A 21,554-nucleotide genomic window follows, 5' to 3' on the forward strand; every position below is an offset into this window, starting at 1 on the left:
CCTCAGTCCAAACACACAAGGCTTACCGGAGGGAAAAACATCCTATAAATTGAGCATGCACAGAGCACACTAATTTGGCATGAAGAGAAGGAAGGATTTTGCAACCAAATGAACAAGTTACCTAGTAACGTTCTTTCGATGCGATGGTCCGACGACGTATTCCATATCTATGACAGTAATCACCACAGCTGTGCTGCTTCGGAAAATCTTCGGCGTCTGCGTCCTGCCTTGATGACTTTGATACGCCACACTCGAGGACATCCTCCAATGGCCGACGTCACTGGATGTTATAAGTAGGACGCACGACGCCCGTAGCCTCAGTTGTATTTTTTTCCCAGAACGTGTGCCACCAGTCTTCTGCCAGTCTGACACACAAAGCCTTGCGGAAACTGCAATCGCATAAGAAATTCTGTAGCGGGGAAGGTAGGGAGAGAGCGATATGGAATACGTCGTCGGACCATCCCATCGAAAGAACGTTACCAGGTAAGAGAGTAACTTTTTCTTCGAGGGGATTGGGTCCTCCGACGTATTCCATATCTATGACAGACTCCCAAAGCAGTACCAATGCAAGGAGGTGGGAAAAAGAATTTAGAAAACAGAAATTTAGCATGCCCAATCAAATTGCGGAGTAAAGGACCGCCTGGCCAGAGGCCAGATCCGTCCCCCGGATGGAATCAAGGGAATAGTGACGTACAAAAGTATGTACTGAAGCCCAGGTGGCTGCATCACAGATGTTGCGAATAGGAACACCCCTCTGCAGGGCAGTAGAGGCAGCCATACCCCTGGTAGACTGGGCCCGTAAGCCGACAGGTGGGTCCTTACCCGCCAAGCGGTAACACTCAGAGATAGCCAAAATAATCCAGCGAGACAAAGTCTGTTTCGTCACAGCGTGTCCCAAACGCTTTCCAGCGTAAACAATAAAGAGCTGATCGTCCACTCTGACCCGGGACATGCGTGAAATACAAAAGCTTAACGCTCTCCTAAGATCAAGCCTATGGAGCCTCTCCTCTTCCTTACCAGGATGTGGAGGAGGATAAAATGCCGGAAGAACAACCTTCTGGCCTAAATGAAATTCCGACACCACCTTCGGAAGAAAAGCAGGACGAACTCTAAGGACAACCCTGTCCTTATGAAACACAGTGAAGGGTGGCTTAACTGAAAGTGCCTGTAACTCACTCACTCTGCAAGTGGAAGTGACCGCAACTAAAAATACAGTTTTCAGAGTTAACAGTCTCAAAGGGCATGAATGCAAAGGCTCAAACGGAGCACCCATCAGAAACTTGAGAACAAGGTTCAAATCCCAACCGGGCAACTGGAAAGGTGACGGAGGGAAACCATTAGTGAGCCCTTTCAGAAACTGAGAAATTAAAGGAATTTTAAAATAGGAACACTCTTCAGAAGAGCGCTTAAATATGGGCAGCGCCGCCAGGTAACCTTTAATGGTACCCACTTGAAGGCCCCTGTGGGCCAAAGAAAGCAAAAAAGACAGAACCATTGGAATTTCACATGCAAAAGGATCCACATTCTTAACCCTGCACCAGTCGCAGAACTTCCTCCAACGGCAACGGTACAGGGCCTTTGTTGCGGGCCTTCTGGGCGAAAGCATCCCCTCCATCACGTCTTCAGGGAGATCCCAATCCTTATACCTCAACCTTTCAGAAACCAAGCGTGAAGGTTGAGGGACCTGACCTCTGGATGGAGAACCTGACCCCCCCCTCCAGTGAGAGCAGATCGTCTCGGTAGGGAAGACGACGTGGAGGACAGATGGACAAGTCGAGAAAGGTCCGGGTACCACGTCCTCCGGGCCCACGCCGGATCAATGAGGATCATCCGGGAACCGAACCTCCGTAACCTCCGCAGTACTTGCGGGATGACCGGGGACTGGAGGAAACGTTTGAGAGATCACGCTCTGCCTGCTCAGAGCGTCCGCCGTCTCGTTTTCGTCTCCTGCCAGATGAACTGCTGAGATCGAAACTTCCTGCTGGATTGCCCAGAACAGAGCTGCATCAACTCCCTGCACAGAGGAATTGACCCTGCCCCGCTCCCCCTTTTTGTTGAGGTAGTGCATGGCCACCGTGTTGTCCGTCAGGATCAGGACATTCTTTCCTCGCACAGTCGGCAGAAAAGCCTTCAGGGCTAGCCTGACGGCCTTCAGCTCCTACAGACTGATATGGAGCCTGGACTCCGACGGAAACCAACGACCGCTGACTGTCAACTCGTTGGCATGAGCCCCGTCCGTCACGATCGTCCCCTCCGGCTAGGGCAGCCAAAATAGAGCCCCCCTCATCAGATTGCCTTCGTCGGCCCACCACAGAAGGTCCTGGGTGACCGAAGACGGCACCTGAACAGGGTCCGACATCCTGCCGGAGGACTGAGACCACTGGAGCTTGAGTGCCCATTGCAAAGATCTCATCCGCAACCTGGCCTCTGGCACCAGAAGAATGCAGGATGCCGAGCAGTCTCAAGAACTCTAACGCTGGGAGAGTCTGGGCAAGTTGAAACTTGTGCACCATCTGTTGAATGTGATGAGCCCTCACCTGGGGAGGAAAACGCTGCCCCAGGGACGTGTCGAGCACTGCTCCGATGTACTGGAGCCTCTGAGTTGGTGTCAAATGGGACTTCTTTAAGTTGAGGGAGAAGCTCAGCTTGTGGAGGGAGTGGCAGGTGACTGACAGATGATCCAGGACTTGCTCGGGAGAGGGCACCCTGATCAACCAATCGTCCAGGTAGGGGTAGACGTGAATCCCCCCTTTCCTGAGGTGCACTGCCACCACTACCATGAGATTGGTGAAGACCTTCGGGCGGAGGTCAATCCGAACGGCAGGACCCGAAACTGAAAGTGCGAGTCGGCAACCGCAAACCTCAGGTACTTCTTGTGCTTTGGATGGATCGGCACATGAAAATAAGCGTCCTTGAGGTCGAGAGATACCAACCAGTTCTGAAGTTGAAGGGCCTGGAGGACTTGAGAGAGAGTAACCATCTTGAACTTGTCCTTCCTGAGGAATTTGTTCAAACCGCGCAAGTCCATGATGGGTCTCAATCCCCTGTCTTTCTTGGAAATCAAAAAATATGGGGAATACCATCCCTTGATCCTCTCTGCTACAGGCACCAGTTCTATGGCGCCTTTCGCCAGCAGGGAATAGAATTTCCTGCGCAAGGAGCGGATCCGGACTCTTCAAAGAGAGATTCCCAGGTGGATTGTCTTGAGGCCTCTGCCGGAAAGGAAGACGGTAGCCATGGGTTATGATCTCCAGAACCCACACATCTGAAGTAATGGCGCGCCACTCTGCAAGATGATGCGCCAGCCTTCCCCAACCGGCGAACCACGGGACATGGCCTCATGACTGAGCTGAAGCGGCTGCGGCGTTGCCTGAGGGCAAAGAGGCAACAACCCGAGCGGCCTTGGCACCTCGAGTACCTTGTTTTCCACCTCTGGCACTCCTACGGTGGCCCCTTTGACTGGCAGCTCCTCTCGCTTTACCAAAGGATGAGTATTAATGAAAGGAACCTCCCCTCCATTGCTGTCCCCTAGGACGAAAAGGCGGAGGTTGTCGAACTACAGCGCCCAGCGACTTCGCTGCAGCTTTTGAGGTCTGCAACCTCTCAAGGCTCTCGTCAGCGTTGCTGCCAAAAAGATGTTCCCTGTCAAAGGGCATGTTGAGGAGCCGGGGCTGCACATCAGGAGCAAACCCAGACTTCCGAAACCACGCAAACCTGCGAATCACGGTGCTCGCCGCCATGGACCGGCTGACGCAATCCGCCATGTCCAAACCGGACTGAACGGCCTCACACATGGCATGGCAAGGAAATCATCCCGTTCATCCCCTTCGGGAATATTTTCAGCCGCCAAGGAAACACAGTTCCACAGAGTGTGCGTGAAACGAGACAAGGCACAAATGGAGTTGGCCGCCTGAAGTGCCATACCCCCTGCAGAAAACACTTTCTTCGCCCTGCCGTCAAAACGCTTGTTGTCCCCATCAGGAGGAATGGTAGGGTACGACGCCTGCTTTGCCAGGGCCGTAGCCGCCTGCACCACCAAACTCTCCGGAGTAGGGTGCTTGCACAAATAGCAGGGGTCACTACTGGCTGGGCTGTATTTTCGCGGCAAAGACTTGCTCACTGCCGGGAGACTCTCCGGAGCAGTCCAAGCCGCTGCCACCCTTCTTTGCAGAGTCATATGGAATGGCAGTACCGGGTCAGTTGGTGGACCAATGTCGAGAATATCCATAAGGTCATCCTGAACAAACTCCCCTGGGGGAGCAGACCATCCCAAGTACTTGGTGACCCGTGACATAAGTCGCCGGTACGAAGAATCGGCATGAGTGCCAGGCTCAGGCCTACAAAACTCCACCTCCGGAGAGGTGTCCAGCCCACTAGCATCATGCAGGGACTGCCTCAGGTCCTCAAACTGGCTATGGCCCGAGAGAATCGAGTCAGGCACCATGCCATCATCAGAGCCCTCATCCACCTCTGAAATGAATTCCAGATGGCGGTAAGAAGGCATAGAACTGGAACCAAAGCCATGCTTGACCTTGGCCAGAGCCTTTCTAGGTGGTTCCCCTGAGCCACGGGGTACCCCCGTCGACACAGCCCCGAAAGGCGTCGAGTCAATCGGCGCCGGCATCGAGGGAATCGGCGTCGACGACAGACGCGGCGCCGACAGTGTCGACACAGGCCTCAAGGGCGGAGCCCCGAGCGTATCCCTTGACATCCTGGGCGCCGACAACTTCCTCAAAGGCGGAGCCTCGATGGAGTCCGTCGACGACCTCGGCGCCACAGGCGTCGATGTCTTCCTCGAAGACTTCACAGGCTCACTTGGTCTCGAGCGCGTCGAGGACCGGGACCTGAACTGGGCATGCCGAGAACGATTCCCCTTGTCCGAGCGGGACCCTTCCCGTGAATCCACCCGAGCCCGAAGGCGTGCGAGCGGCGTCTCTCGGCTGATCACGACCGACCCCACTCGGAGGCGCGGACGGACCAGTGCCCTGCAATTCGAGAAACGCCAACATTTTCTTCCCGAAGGAAGCCCATTCTTCTGGCATCGCATGCTTGGTGGGGTAAGCAACCCGCCGACGGGTGGAGTCCTCGGATGAGGACAGGGAAGGCGACCGATGACGGCACTTCCGGGAGTGCCTCGAAGAGGCAGAGGAGTGGCGAGACCGACTCGGGACCGAGACCACTGGACTTCCGACGACGACGCGAAGAGTCGCCCCTCGAGTTGTCCATCGAAATCCCTGCAGACCTCGACTTCTGGGGCTTGGACACCTTACCTACCGATAAATAATTCTTGCGCTCCCGCAAGGCTTTCGACGTGAGCGACTGGCAGTCGATACAGTCATCCGTGTCATGCGCTTCCCCGAGGCACCAGAGGCATGCGTCGTGCAAGTCTGTGACCGACATCTTGGACACACAGTCCCTGCACTTCTTAAAGCCCGGACGCGGTGTGGAAGACGAGGTAGACATCTTCACGAAGAATTAGTACACAAACAGGTTCGAAGAACCGAGAAAGCAACAGCAACTCCAAAGAGTCGAGGCGCGTCGAGATTCCCGAAGCGAACACGTTCGCGGAAGAAACGGAACTGAGGCTACGGGCGTCGTGCATCCTACTTATAACATCCAGTGACGACGGCCGTCGGAGGTCGTCCTCGAGGGCGGCGTATCGACGTCATCGATGCAGGACGCAGACCCCGAAGATTTTCCGAAGCAGCACAGCTGTGGTGATTACTGTCATAGATATGGAATACGTCTGAGGACCCAATCCCCTCGAACTAAACATATTAACAACATGGACCAGGCTGTCACAAGTTGGTCCATTCACAAATTATTACTAACTGAAAACATTCTACTTCGGCAAGGCGCATAGCATGGCCTGAGAAATCATAGATGACTAAATGTATCTTTGGGGAAAGCTACCTACAGATCGTGCCCCGAGTACCACAACATCACATTACAGCTTCATTCAGCAGAGTACAAATTATTGTGTGATGTGGCAGCAAAACTACACAAAGGGTTATGATGCGGACAACTTAGTGCCACAAGGACGAGAATAACCTTGGAACCTTCATGAGGAACACAGGCTCCAAGGTGGAGATAACCCCATATGTCTTCAGTGCTGTATAGATTACGGATGAGCACAGACCACTGGCTGGGCGAAGTAATGGAAAAGACAAAATCCAACACTTGAGATCTGAGTGCAGTAATGGATAGGATTTAATACAAACTTGGTAACTCGGTGCATCAACAGTCCGGGCAGCACCCAGCACTTGGGATCTGGAGGTCTTGATGGTTTCAGTGGAACATAAAATCTCTCATTTCGGAGTAGTGCTTGATGACACAATAGGCAACATTAAAGATCTGGAGATGAATGCAATTGCATACAACTTAATGGACATAGGTGGGAAGGAAGTAGTGCAAGTGTGTGGGGGGGAACCGAACAAAAGAATAAGATTTGGAAACAAATGACAGAGACTGCACCAAAATTGGTATCCTAAAGGTGTCATGTAGGGTCACCTGGGACTCCTAAAGCAATAGCTGAAGTTGGTGTAGTGTGACTAGAAGAGAAATTATCAACTGCGATGGGTGATTTAAGACCAATCAAATGATGCTCACGAGGCTACAGGGGAGGGGGTGTACTGCCCAGAGCAGGCATCCTGGTTGCCTTCCCACCCAGTGAGTATTCTGATCTATGCTGATGAAGACATCCACACATTTGTGTTAGGCATCTTCCAAAGTTCACTTCTAATTTGCTTTGAGCTAAAAAAAAAAAAAAAAGGGTTGTTAGTTGTAGAAGAAAAAGTTGAGAGAGCACGGTCCAAATGCTAATCTGGCAGAGTACAGCATTGGCATGTAAGCTAAGGGAAATGATGACACAGAGAATGCATTTGGGAGGAGCGCATTTCATCATTCTGCCTTAGGAAAACCGAAATGTATGCAGAGCCCAAAGGAGATGTCAATGTTTATGACATGCTAGGGTGATACAGGGAGGTCTGAGATCTTTTCAAGACAATGTTTCCTGCTAAAGTAGGTAGACTAACTCAGTGGTGTTACAAACACTACAAGGGCTCTGGAGAAGCCTGGATGTTCTTAAGCTGTGGCGGTCCAAGACAATCTGGCATTTCGTCGTCGCCTTGAAGCCACTTTAAGATAACAAGGAGGATGGTGGTCTCTGGACGTATGCCATAATAGAATAAAGCAACTACAGATAAGAATGTGTGTAGGGTGTGCATGTCTGAGAGTGAGGTGGCCTGCTGGTGTTTTCAGGAGAAGGGGTATTTGGCAATGGCATGTGGATCAAAAGCATACCACAAAACCATGCTAAGAAGAATGACCCAGGGACACACCCCCAGGGACAGGCGAGCAGACTAACATCAAGATCTTTAAAAATAATTCTACAGTAACCACGATGGACGAGACCCTAAATAGCTGTAACGGAAGAGGACAGTATATGACAGCCAAACCCTCCAGACCAAACTATTCAAATCAAGACTAACAACCATGCAAGATCCAGACACGGAGATGAGGCCACAAAAAAAAAACAGCAAACACTCATACTTGTGTGTCACTGACAAGTATGTATGTGTACACACCTCTGGTGAGACTTCCACTTCTGGGGGCTCTGACCCAGGGGTAGGAGGCGGCTTGTTCAGAAGTGAAATAAAAGAAATGAGAGTTAGATGGAATCCAGGACTGCTTAAGACATTTGTGCATCAAAATATTGAGTGCCAGATAAGAGAATGCAGTACACATCCACAAGTACAAAACGTTTAGAGCTGCTTAGTTACACTGAGCAATGCAAAAAGGAATAGAATCTACCAATGAAAGAGATAGCACACAGCTGCCACTTTGAAAAAAAAATCTAGTAGTAGAGCCCTGAGGGAAGGTGTGGTCCAATGAGAAAACATCTAAAACGTAAGCCATATTCCTCCCTGCCTCCAATGCAAGCACTTCCCCCTCCAACCCCATTCACTGTATCATTTTCTCCTGACCTAACTCCATCATCCAGAGCTCAGAATACCTGGGTCAATTGGAAGTGAACTTATGAAATAAGTCAATACTGCTTGTATCAATCTTCTGAATAGCAGGAAAATCCATGTGCACCTTACCAATCACACTACCAAAATCAACAGCCATCCTGGCCCGCCACAAACTTGATTACTACTCGTATTCTTTAAAACCCACCCACCCACCCATCCATCCATCACTCCATTTGTCCACATGCAGCCTCTATAAACTACCTAGAACCTTTCCCTCCTCTGCCTATTACCCCGCTGGGTGGCTCTCTATTCATCATCATTCACTCCTCAAGTTTCTACTTTTAGTCATTAAATCGCTTAAAGGCCTGTCACCAACTAACACGCATATTACTTCTCCCTCAACTCACCCTCTTGTGCGCTCTGCTTTTTCAACTGCTATAAGCTTTGCTCTCAGTCCCACTACCCGGCCTTCGCACAGCCTCCTGCTAGCTTCAGCTCCTAACTGGTCCTTCACCACTGAAACCCTGCGCCCCTTTATATAAAGGCAATTCAAATCACATGAATTATTTAAGATGAACCTTAAGCTTAACCTGCTACCCAGTGAAAGGGCATTCTGAAGCTCAGTTAACCACCTCAGACCACCTCCCAACCACCCAGCCAACCCTAACCAGCAGTGTGCATATTTAAAAAAAAACAACATTTTTTCAGGGATATGGATAAGATTATGAAGAGGAAGAATTTTACTCCCTTTCCTTGAACTTTTTGAACATTTAAAATGTTCTTTTATTAGGTTTTCCAAAGTCATTACATAGAAAACGAATAACATTGTATGGGATACAATACAAACTTAAACACTTAAACCTTTTACCCCCCACCAACTTTCCTAAACACCACCTTGTTTTGTTTGTTATATACATTCCTTTGGTATTAGCCGGTGGCTCGGTTGCTTGTTCGAGACAGAGTCTTATGTATCACATGAGCCTCCTCATTTGGGACTCATCCCAAACGCCAGTTTAGATTAACTGAACATAGTCAACTAGGCTGCATGGGCTGCTCCCGCTTTCCTTTACTCATTTGCAATCTCTAAGTGCTACTAATAAATCACAATTTCTCCCCATAGCAGTTCATACATCCCACATTTCCCATGCAGAGCTGTGGTAATTTTTTCCATTGTACAAATATTGATGGCAACATTAACCCATTCTTTCTTTCCCGGTGCAATTGCCCTTTTCATTGCATCACCAGAAAAGCCTGAGCTGCCAATAGGAGTGAGCTCCACATCCGATTCCCCCAACCCAAATAGTATGAGAAGGGGTTCTGGGGTACGTTGGATCCCCTGTGGGTCCTTAATCCAACCCAGCACCTCGTCCCAGTAAACCTGAATACATGTGCCAATAGTCCGCCCTCTCACCGCATTGACGCAAGAACAAAGGACTAGTTGATTGGAACATCTTGGATAACCTGTGTGGGTCATATTGCCATCTGTGCATGAATTTTATGGCATGCAGTTTATACTGGCATACTATCGACATCTGTGAGGTCCCTTTGCATATTTTCCCCCACTGGTCGGGGGTTAACTCTGAGCCAAGTTCCCTTTCTCATCTGAGCCGCAAGGCTTCAGTTTACCCCTTTCCTACAAGTATCAGGGCTCTATACATGGTGGAAATTAGGCCCTTAGAGTCTGACCTCTTGTCTGGGATGCCTCTGGACCTTGTCCTTCCATATGTCCCTTGTAAGGATCCCTTTAAGCTGGAGGAAGGGGAATACCGGTAGAGGGCCTATCACTAGTGTGTTACCCAAGTCAGAGATCGTAACAAAAGACCCCGCCCTTCAGAGTTGACCCACTCTCTCCAAACCAGTTTCAAACAATGATTGAAAGCGTTCGTGATTAGGGATGTCATCCCTGACTCTGGGTGCCCAAATATGACTCTGGGGAGACGGCCAAGTAGTGATGCCCTGCGTGTTCATCCCTTCCCGCCAGATTTCCCATATAGTACCAAATATAGGATGGTCCCTAATTCTGCAAATGAGCTTGGTTCTTGGGACCCATAGCCATTCCGCAACCGTGGCGGGGCAAGGTTGGAAATGTCTAACCCATTAAAGTCCCTTCTGCTCCCTGAGATGAGGAACCAAAACTCTCAGCTGCGCCGCCTCGTAATATTTCCATAGATCCGGTAAGATCACCCCTCCCATGTCTTTGGGCAACGTCAAGACCTCATATGCTACCCTTGCCTTTTTTCCCTGCCACAGAAATCTCAGGATTGCCCTCTTTACCTCACCAAAGAAAGATTTCGGAAGGCTTATCAGGAGAATCTGAAATGGGTAGAAGAATCTGGACAGACACCCCATCTACATGCTGTTGAGTCTCCCAAGCCATGATATTCTACGTTTTCCCCATCTTTCTAGATCAGCCCGGAAGCTTGAGAGAAGGGAGGGATAGTTGGCCTCATATAGTGTGTCTAGGTCCCTTGTTAGATTTATCCCCAAATAGCTGAGAGTGTCACCTCCTATCAAGAGACCCAGTGAGGCAACTTTTTCTGTCTCACCTTGGTCGGACCCCCGGAGTGGGAATAGAATAGACTTGGCTCTATTCATCTTAAAACCAGCCAGTGTCCCATACTGCCCAATCAAGTGGAGCGCCCTAGGTATGGACGTTGTGGAAATACATATAGTCTAAGTGTCCTATAATGTACATGTTGGCCTAAGCACATTCACATTGCACTATAAACCTATCGCCACACTAATGGTGGCCACGCTGCCATTTTGTTTTATTCCCATCTTGGATGCAATGTTCAGTTCAGTTAGTTGCTCATATCGCCTTTCTCATTCCGAAAGCGGTGGAAGACTGCGGCAAGAACCTTTAGCTAATTGCTAGGCAGGAATGCACATTCTGCTGAGTTTTGTTTGTCTTACATTGTAGAACCTTGAAGCCTCTGCAGAAGCATCGCTAATCTATGAATTAGGTGCCCGCCTGTCTCAACCATGTTTTCCTATTCGAGCAGTAAATTGTAATAAATGTGCAGCTGCAACGTGTTCCACTAAAGAAAACCCTATTCCCAAGCTTTAGAGCAGACGGACCGTATACGCCAGGAGCAATACAGATAAGCTGTACAGCAAATGTTAACTTGTGTACCAGGGAACACGATATGCCCCCACATACCGTTTTGCCCTGTTCCCAGACAGTAAATAGTCAATAGGACGGGGAAAATGCATACTCGTTGCTTTAGTAACACTACCTACGTGGAAAGGTCATGAACCCGATGGACCCTAGTGAATGAGGGGGCTGGACAAACGTATTGTATGCTATTCCTGTATTGTATATATGCTAGAGTTTCTTTTTGTTCTGGGCTCTCTCCCGCCATGATGTCTGTATGCATACATCGTGGGGTGCTGAGACCCCAACCTGGGTTGTGAATAAATGCATATTTGAACCTTGTGACTGGCTAATTCCATTTCTTTGTAGTAAGCCTCATTTTGTGATTTTTCAATGTCAGGGGATTATGTACGTGCAGCAGCAGGTCGTCCCCGTAAATGGCTACTTCGTATTCTCTCCCACCGACCCTAAGCCGCTCCACCTGTTGGTCTCCTCAGAGTCTCTGAGCCAGCGGCTCAAGAGAGAGAGCCAACAGTATCGCCGCGAGGGGGCAATCCTGCTGTGTGCCCCTACCAAGGTCACACCAGCTGGAGTATTTGCTGTTAACTGCTACGGATGCTTTTGGGGGGTGGGGGGGGAGAGTGTACCCTGCTTTGACTCCTTTTCTAAACCGAGGACCCAATCCCACTTTGTCCAGGACTGCCTCCAAGAAACCCCATTCTACCCAATCGAACGCTTTCTCTGTGTCTATAGAGAGGACGGCGGGGTCCCTGGTCATGTACCGTGACACAACTACAAGATGTAATGTCTTCCGCATTTTATCTACGCCCTGTCGTCCCATTATGAATCCCACCTGGTCCGAATGTGTCAGGCGAGGCATACATGTTTCAAGCCACGCTGCCAAGACCCTTGTATAGATCCTAGCGTCATTGTTTAGTAACGATATCGGGCGATATGAACCACACTTTTTGAGGTCCTTGCCCTCTTTGGGAATCACTGTGTTGAGTGCTCGGGAGAAAGAGTCTGGGGCCACGCCTGTCTCATGGACATCGAACACCTGCACCATGAAGGGGAGGAGAGACGAAAGAAAGGATTTATAGAAACCTGCCGTATAACCGTCCTCTCTCTGGGCCTTCCCTAATGGCATTCTCTTCACGGCCCTCATGATCTCTTCTGCAGTGATCGGGGCAATGAGATCGTCTGCCTCCACTTGAGAATGCTTTGGCATCTGCGCGTTCTCTATATATTCATCAATTTCAGACCTTGCTTGGTCGGTCTCAGAGCTATATAGGGTCTCGTAAAATGTTGCGAACGCTTCCAGCATACCTTCCGTCTCTGAGCTCCAGGTACCCTCCTGCCCCTCTATTTTTCACCAATCTCTCTGCCCGCTGTCAACGCAGCCTGGCCGCCAGTAATGCATCCGCTTTCTCATAAAACTTCTGTTTAAGAAGCTATAGTTTCTGAACTATCTGACCACCAACTAGGATATGGAATTCCTCTCTTTTACGTTTGGCTTCCTGAATCTTATTTTCCCTCTCTTCTAGAGCATTCCGTGCGGCGCTGGGCTATCTCCTCCCTTAGTCTACCCTCTATTAGCGTCTGTTCCCTCTTTTTGCTAGCCCCTTCCCTGATCAGTATCCCCAGTCATGTTGCCTTACCCGCCTCCCAGACCGGCACCTCCCCCTTGTTATTAGTTTTGAAGTATTCTCTTATTTCTTCTTCCATTTCAGTTCGGAAGACTGGATCCTTCCACGACTCATTGCATTTCCATTTTGATCTCTTGTGCGGAAGACTTGCCCAGTCTAACTATACTGTGACCATGTCATGATTGGACCATGCAATCGGTGAGATCTCGTTCCCACTGCTGCGTCCCATAAACCCCTTGTGATGTACATATAGTCGATCCTGGAGTATGTCTCGTGGGGTGTTGAGTAAAAGGAGTAGCCCTTCTCCTTCGAGTGAGGCTCCTCCATTCATCCTTAAGCCCATAAATATCCAACATTTCCATGCCCCCAGGCGGACCCCCACCTAGCGGATCATGTGCATCAGGGTTACCCACCTGCCAATCCAATTTCACATCCACCCAGAGGTTAAAGTCTCCCCCCAAGATTGCATGTCCGGAGGCCTCTTGCATAATTTCTGGGAGCGTTCGCTGTTGAAATCGGGATTTACCCGTATTGGGGGCATACACGGTTGCCAATGTGAATGTGACTTTACGCACAGTGCCCACAATCATGAGAGCCCTCCCCTCCACATCTGCCCACACCTTGTTTATCTCCAGATTCAGATCTCTCTGCACGGGAATCCCCACTGCCGCCTTTTTTAGAGGGCCTGAGCCCCAATGTTCCATCCCCACTCTCTGACCTCTTCGGAACTCCCTGGCCACTAGTGACCTTTTCGCAGGAGAGTTCAATCCCTTAACTTTTAGAGTTCCCACTCTTAGGCGGCTATTCTTCTGAATGTTTTGATCTACTGTCCTTTCTTCCATAACGCCCCTGTTAAGCCTTTGTTCTTTATCGGCGACCCAGCTTGGAAGTCATCACACATGCAGCCACTTGTAATCTGCCCAAAAGAGGACCCATTCCAGCCGATTTCCACCCTACCCATCTCCCTCCCTCCCTCACCCCTCAAGGGCATCCGAAACTGCCAGGTTAACATCACCAGGCCGCTTACGAACCACCAGCGGGGACCAGATACCTCACGGTCCCTTCACTAACTAATCTCAATAACGTTGAGCCCCCTCCTGCCCCCTCACCCCCAAACACATAAATCAAATTAAACAATCTCCAACAGGTTTCCCTCTAGTCATGCCTCCTTTGGCCGATGTTCAGCCGCGAGCCGATCAGTTAATCGAATCTCTCCAGAGTGTGTCCGGGCATGACTTTTCTGCTTTTTAGATGGTACCATCGTACCTATATTCGGTGTTCTGAAATCACAAGAGTCTGCTAGATGCTTTCTGTGGCGGGACCATGATGGCGTTTCCTTTACTCTGACCTGTGACTAGGAGGAGGGCACACGCCCCAATGCTGGGGGCCCAACCCTCGCTTTGACTAGGTTCACCGGGACAATCAAATGGCTACTCGGTGCTTTCCACTCGTGATACTGAAGATGACTCGTTCTTGGCAGTGTGGGCCTTATGATATCAGCTGGCACTCTCCCGCTGCTGTGCCAGGTACCTGTCGGTGGTGTGTTCCCTCCTCACTTCTTGGATCACACTTGGTGTAGGGTCCTGCCCCCCGGGGCTTGAAGGAGGGCACACGCCCCAAGACTGGGGGCCCAACCCTTTGTGATTTTTTTTTTTGCCAACTCAGCGTCCTGTGCCGCCCACAGCGGGTTCCACCGGTTTCGTCTGAGTGGGGTCGTGCCTGTGTTCAAGCCCAATCTGTTGAGAGATCCACGGCTGTTTAAGTCACCTATCTGCTTCACCAGGGGTCCGCCGCAGTGACCTGCGTGTAGAGAGGTATTTTCGGTCCAGTGCGCTGATGCCTCCACGGTCTGCCAGTATAGGCGGGAACAGTAATTCTACTGATTCAAGAGTGTGAGTTGGTCTCCCTCTTGCACCAGGATGCCCGGGAGGCGGGCCTAGGAGCGTGTCACAGCGGAGACGGGTCAGCGTGTGGGGTGAAGCCACTGTAGTGCCTACCTGTGCCGTGTAGGAGCACTTGGAATCTCCTGGTATAAACCTGAGGTTGGCTGGTGGCTTGCTGGACCGGGCCAACCTGGAGTGCACGCGAGTGCAGGGGAAGGCGTGCTCACTGACCTGCTGCTGTCCACCCGGTCACCGTTGCACAGCACCCGAATTGTCACTTGCCCTATTCCAGCCCGGGCCAATTGAGGCTGGGTGGTGCTCCTTTACTGTCCGCGAGCACGTGCAGTACACGTTGCAGAACTCCTTCAGTGTTGACCCAGTGTTTTAGGGGCTCGTGTTCCTCCACAGGGCTTTATAGTGTTCAGGGAAGTGCCTGCGTTTTATACAGGGCTCAGAATAACAATTGAAAAGTTCTCAGATGCCCACATTACAGTATGGGGGCGAGTTGCATTGACCAAAAGGGGGTGAGGGAGGATCTATGTTATTGTGCATTTACTGTGTCCTTTTGCTACCAATGCTTCGTGCAGTGAGATCGGCCTTTCCATCCTTGAAGGCACATCATTCCGCGCTGCTGTGGTTCGAGTCTTAAAGTCAGTCGCACGTGTCTGCAGTGAATCGGAGGAGTCGTGACTGCTGCCAAGGTCGGGTCCGGAGGGCGGCAGCTACTACGGGTCTGCAGGTGATTCTCGGGATGAATACTTAAGTCCGAGTGAATGACCCGATTCATGAGCTATCATTCACTCTGCGCAGAGCCGAGATCACGGGTGTCATCATGTGTGTTCTGGATGGAGGCCGTGCCGGCTGCAGCTGTCCCTGCAGCTCTGGTCTACACAACGGAAGGTGACGGGGCGCTTCTGCTATTACTGCTGCGGATAGAGTCTCCTTTGTTCACCCTGCAGCGAGTAACGTTAGCCGAGGGCCGGTTCCCTGCACCAGTGAATAATTCCAGTAGGGGAGTAACAAGGGGGGAGAGGGGCAACCACCAACTCACTGCTGCTGTCTCGTCGGAGCGTGTGCTGCTTCACAGCTTCTGCATGAGTCTGGCCGTATGACGGTCTCCTCCAGGTCCACCAGATCATACGGTTCAGGCCGGGGTACACACTGGGGTGCTCACCTCAGTTCAATCACCCTGCACTGGGTTGTGTGGGTGCTCCTTCACCTCACGTAGCTCACGGGCCACGTTTACTTTCCCTGTCCGCTCTCCCAGCCGTCTCTTCAAAGCGCCGTAGGTCAGTTCCTCAGTTCGGCAAGATTCCTTAACCGATTTCCCCCATTTTTTCACTCACCTTGTGGGGGGATATGTGCAGGCCAGTCGCGCTCCACTTATACCGGGGTGGGGGGGGCTCTTAGTGGGGGCTCAAGTCACTTTAGGGACCGCTAGGTCGGAGCTCATACAGAGGCTGACTTCATCCATGTGCCCCATGGTGGCCAGTCCGCGAAAGGATTTTTAAGGAGTTCAAATATATTTTCCAGTGAAGGTATTTGTAGGAGATTAAAATGACTTTTCAACTGTAAAACATTTTTGTAATCCATACTTTCATGCAAATGACTAGATGCATTTGAACCTTAACATTTCTTTTCAAATCTAGTGTTAGAGCTCCTTCTATGGCACTGCACTACTAATGCTGCTTATAGTGTAAAGACTGGAGGGGGTATCTGTACTCCTGCCCTCTATATGTCAGAGCAGAAGCACAGAGCACCCCAGCCAAGATTCTCTTTATGCTAGAATGGACAAATAATCAAGGCTTAAGCTCTCAGGAGGTGATGCAAGCTGGTTCTTAAGTACAGTGTAGTCCCCGAGCCCCCCACAAAGGAATGTTCATACACTACGTTATGTGCTAACACAGTTCTTTAAATAAAAATAAGGTTCAAGATGTATACATCAATTAATAACACTTTGTACTTTGGCAAATCTAATGTGGCAAATATATACAATGTCTATGTGGTACCATTCTTAACTATTGACTCCTTTAAAATGCACCAACTGCTGACATAATGGCATACAAATCAAACAGTAACATGATAGGATATAGGAAGGAAGGCAAGTTGGGTTAAAAAATGGAAGAATAGTACTTTAGCTACTAAGACACAGTTCTGTGTGAGGATCCCCCCCACCTGGGCAATGTGTAATAAAGTGTATTAACAAGCCAATCCATATATGTTTAAATAGCCTTGTTTCCTGGTCAAAAATATTTCACTACCCCAATGTATCCAAGTTATAGAGTTTCTCCGACGGTTCATCGATGGGTCCCTCGAGGGTGGACTCCCTTTAAAGCAGGTGCCACAGTGCATCGAGAGTCCTCGAAGAAGGTGAACTCTGGTGTCAAGAGTCCTCGAAGAAAAGTGTTTGGTGCCGCAAACAAGACTCGAAGAACGCAAGCCCGGCAGTGGGGTATCAAGGGTCGGCGTCGGATGTCAGTGTTCAGGACTCAACCACGGCTGGACTTTGGATCTTCACTTGATGGCGTCTTTGTGGACTTCGGATGGCGAGAAACACAGCGGCAGATTCTCCTCGGCCGTCAACGACCTTAACTTTCTCTGGCGGGACAAAGCGGCCGACGGTGATGGCAAGGAGCTTTTCATTTAAATGTTATTATGCAAAAGGTGGAGTGTTGCATCTCCGGTCGTCGAGCAGCACAGCGTCAAGCTGTCCCTCCTTCTGGGCAACACGACTCCACTGGCTTCCGGCGATTACAGAAATACTCCGAACCCCTGTCGACGGCAATGGACTTCGATGGCCTCGATGTCCTGGTGCTTTAATTCAAGATTTCTCAGCGGACCCCAGTCTCCAGTAAACACCCTTTTGGGACTGGCTTCCAGGGTGCCTCTCGATGAAGATCATCTTCTGTACGATGTTCCCTCATAGCTTGGGGAGAGTTCTCCTAGCCAGGTCCTCTCTCGGATCAGTCCTCGACAGACTCAACAGCTTTTGGATTTCGTCAAAGGAAAGCAGCAACAATTTTTCTTCGAGCTGGGCTTCAGGGATAAGCAGCTTCAAATTCCAAAATCAGCTTCTGTACTATTTGGTGAAAGGTAACCAGATATACAGATATGTCCCTCATTCACACTGCTGAGCCAAGCTCAGTCAGCCAATCTGTCAGGAGGGCATTCATGCAGGCAGGCAGCCAATCAGGCTCACAGTGCATTCAGGCCATTCACTTCCACCCAGACACCCATAACAAAGAATGTGGATCGGGGCAAGCACACAGCCTTTCAGCACAACACACTGCATTAATGTCAGTTTCAGGTAGGGCTGTCTCATTCTTTGTGTCACACACACAGATACCAAACACCCATAACACGGAATGCATATTGGTCATTCACTCCATTCATACAGGTCCCACCCTAAGGGTGTACCCACAACATAGAGTCAATGGGGAGGCTCCAGCCAGTCTGTAATGGCCTTCCCCACAATGCCATACATGGTTCTTCCACCCAACAGCCAGTCAGGAGAAGGGGCAGAGTCAGGGCTTCCCAGGACTTTGGGAAAACAAGGTAACAGGTTATAGAAGCCAAGAGGCCACAGGGGCCATCCTGTCTTCTATCATGAATCCACTGATTCCGATGGCAGGGCCTGGGTATCCCAAATTGGAGGATACCCCGAGCACCTGTCAAATTCAGCATGGAGCTTCCACCAGCCCATACCCTGCTCTGTGGGCCACACAGAGGTGCCCAAAAACATATACTAGGGGTACAGGGTTGTTCCCCCGCCCATGGGTGCCATAAGGGCATACCAAGGGTCTCTGTGCACCACAACAAAAAAACAGGAAGCCCACCTGGGCTCCTGTGCAAAAACACCACAGAACACACATGATAAGGGAGTACAGGACAAGGACTTGCAGGCCCTATCCATCCAATGCACTTCCAGCATCACACTTATTCAAATCTTTCAGGTGTTAAATGGTGGAAGTAGGGGCAGACCCAGACATGCCCTTGGTTTCTTTTGTGGTGTGATTTTTTTTTTAATCACTGTTTTTTCTTGAAGAGCTTTTACCTATTTTTAGGAAGAAACAGTACTGCTATGCCCTTTATCTGTAGGACTGATTAAGTAAACATTTATGGCCAAAATGATGGCCTTTGCTGAATTTTCGCCTAATGCATTTGTCAAATTTGTTTCCACTATAGAAAAGGGATATAGTAAGGAGGGTAGTGAGGGCGAGGGGGTGTGGAAAGTGGGGATAGTGAGTGGGGGACACGGGAGCTCTCCACCCGCTGTTTGTGGTTAAAGAAAGGAATTTACACCCATTACCTGGCCCACCTGCACCAATACAATTACTGAAACTTTTTATAAAAGGTAGCATAAACACAGTATTGCCTCCGTTGTATGTATGTTTGCTCTATGCAAGACATTTCTAGTAAACTTGTCAAACCAACCAGCCAAACCGATAGAAAATATGCTAGAAACGCATACAGTAATGTGATGCACAGTCCAAAGACAAAGCATTTGCTGTAAGGTGAAATGGCGGACTTCGAGAAACAGTTGAATGCAGTTTAATGCAGCCTGAAGTGTGCGTATGAGAAACTGTAATGTCTTTCCATGTCATCTTTCTTTAAGCACACATTGGCCTTAGGAGGGTTGAGCTAATATTATTCACGTGTCTATTATCACTGTGGGCCTTTCATACCAAAACATATTGGCTTGAGTAAATATGAAACTAATCAGGATGACTGCTAGATCCTAAACTGTGCCTGACAATTAGGGTTTAATGGCGTAAAATGGTTTATGTTAAAACTTCATTGGTATTTCCAATGGAGTGTCATACATGTGCACAATGTACTGCCAAAAACGATTGAAGGTGTTTTCAGACAAACAGGAGCACACTGACAAGAAATACTGCTATATGTAAAGAATAATGCATGACCATAATAGGCTTATCAATACAAAAAAGTGATAAACTTGGTATGCATTGATTGGGACAGGGACAGCGCAGGGTCTTGAAAAACAACCATTTCACTCAGAACTGAAAACAGCTAGTATAAGCCCAAAGCAGAAGGGTCCTTTCTGAAAAAGAAGTAACCCATTCAGCTCTCAGGTATTTATAACCGGGAGATGACTAAAGGTTGAGCTGATCACCACAACAGACACTTGGAGCCTATTATATAACGAGGGTATGATTAGGGCAAGGGATAAGTGAATGCAGTCAGGGTGCTTGATTCTTGGAGATATGGTCTAACATAAGACACTGGCGGAATGGAGCTGAGAGTGGGTGGCATTAGCTGCAGTGAGTGACTCCGGCAAGGTATTTTCTCTGAGTCCTTTGCAAGAGAGAAGCCTTATATCCTTCATTCACGCATGTAACACAGTACGGAGTGGAGCTGAGAGCGGGTAGCAGTGGTTGGCAAGAGATAGGCTGGAAGGCATTAGGAACCAGGTCCTTGGCCTATCGCCTTTGCCTATTGTCTATTTGCATTTTCGCAAGGCAACTTTCACCAAGTCTGACCTTATTTTCTGTCATCTTTCTTGATTGAACTATAAGCCTTCTCCTGATTCACGAGTACGTGAACTGGGTAATTAACAGGCGGCAGTGTTCAGCGCTGTTAACTTGGGGTAGGATTGTGTCGGCACGATACTCCAAATATATATAAACAAGAGTTTATACATGGATACGTACGGCTACTCAAGTACTTTTTTGATCTTTGCTGGTGGCGTTTTGTGGACTGAGGGGGGTGGGAGGGGTCATCCTTTGATATGAAGTGCGAGCATTACAGCACGTGCACTACAGCGACTGTGGGAAGGCCTGCCTTTGATCTATCGTTCTCCTCCTTTAACCCCACAGCTTCACGCTTCTTTGGCTGCTTAATTGAACTTCAACGTCACTGCTATATCAGACTAATTTTGCAGCTACTATACCAACGCTGCTGCTACATTTATTTTTAACTTGAAGGCAGTACATAAACTCTCTACTAACTCTGCTGCTTTATTAATATTAACGTTGCAGTAATATTGATTTATATCTATTTTGTAGTCAATGCATCAAATCATGATTTTTTTTATTGTATAATATTTGAAAAGTATTTTTTGAGAAAATTCCCCTTTTTTACCACTACTTTGTGAATGATGCGCAAGGGATTAATCAGTAACAACGGAACACTCTGAAATACAAATTATGGAAATAAGTGAAGTTCCTGTGGGATCTGTGCCTCATGTGACCAAGGGGAATTAGGTGATTAAAGAAAAATCGATTGGTTGTCAGGAAGATTTGATTGTGGCAGCGCTTAAACAAAATTTGGATGAGGATGACCCGAATACATTATGTCCCAAGTTATTTGATTTTGTTGCAATGAAACTGGAATCAGTGGGTGCGGGCTTGTTGAATTCTATGAGCCCCGTTAAAAACACCCAACTGCAAAAGTAATATAAAAAAAGAATAGAGGCAAACAACTCTCTCATCTCCTATTGCAGGTCAGAGTATTGTGAATATTTTAAATAAAAATACATGTACGAGTACAGAAGTTAAATCCATAATCCCTGATAGGGGGATAGCTAAACTAGACCATTCACTGATAAATGGGGATACTATGGTCCGTAGAGAGCTCGAGTTGCATTATCTCAATATTATAGAATTTGCAGATTTGGCAGTGGTGAATAACTATATCACAGAATTGGATTTAGCAACACATAGCGTGATACAGCAGACATGAGACGCCTCGATGGAGGGGTCCGGAATGATCTAACTATATTAACAAATGCACAGAAACCAACAATTAAGAGGTATTGAAAGTCCTTGACCTATGAAGCTGATCAGGTAGAAGACACTGAGGAGGCGGCTGTTCACCATATCCGAGGGGAAGCAGCTGATAGAAATCGAATTACACAGCCTACTGTGTCTACTTTAAATATGGTGCTCAGCTCATATGTGAAACTTTATGACAATATTTGGAGTGAAGTGAGAACGTA

The 21,554-nt window shown here is 48.9% G+C and overlaps 1 protein-coding gene across 7 annotated transcripts in view; it reads right to left on the bottom strand.

Moving 5' to 3' along the window:
* Positions 1-21,554, bottom strand: part of ITPR1 (inositol 1,4,5-trisphosphate receptor type 1) — a 3,145,915-nt gene that overhangs the window by 1,341,411 nt on the left and 1,782,950 nt on the right. For 4 of the 7 annotated variants that reach the window (XM_069643503.1, XM_069643501.1, XM_069643502.1 and 1 more), the window contains one exon: positions 7,587-7,637. The exons of the other annotated variants lie outside the window; for them this stretch is intronic. In XM_069643503.1, coding sequence (XP_069499604.1) covers positions 7,587-7,637 — 51 coding nt within the window. The remainder of the gene's footprint in view (positions 1-7,586; positions 7,638-21,554) is intronic. 7 annotated transcript variants of the gene reach the window in all.

The sequence above is a fragment of the Ambystoma mexicanum genome, chromosome 2p (genome assembly GCF_040938575.1).
Source record: "Ambystoma mexicanum isolate Mex_15411 chromosome 2p, UKY_AmexF1_1, whole genome shotgun sequence".
Classification (NCBI taxonomy): domain Eukaryota; kingdom Metazoa; phylum Chordata; class Amphibia; order Caudata; family Ambystomatidae; genus Ambystoma; species Ambystoma mexicanum.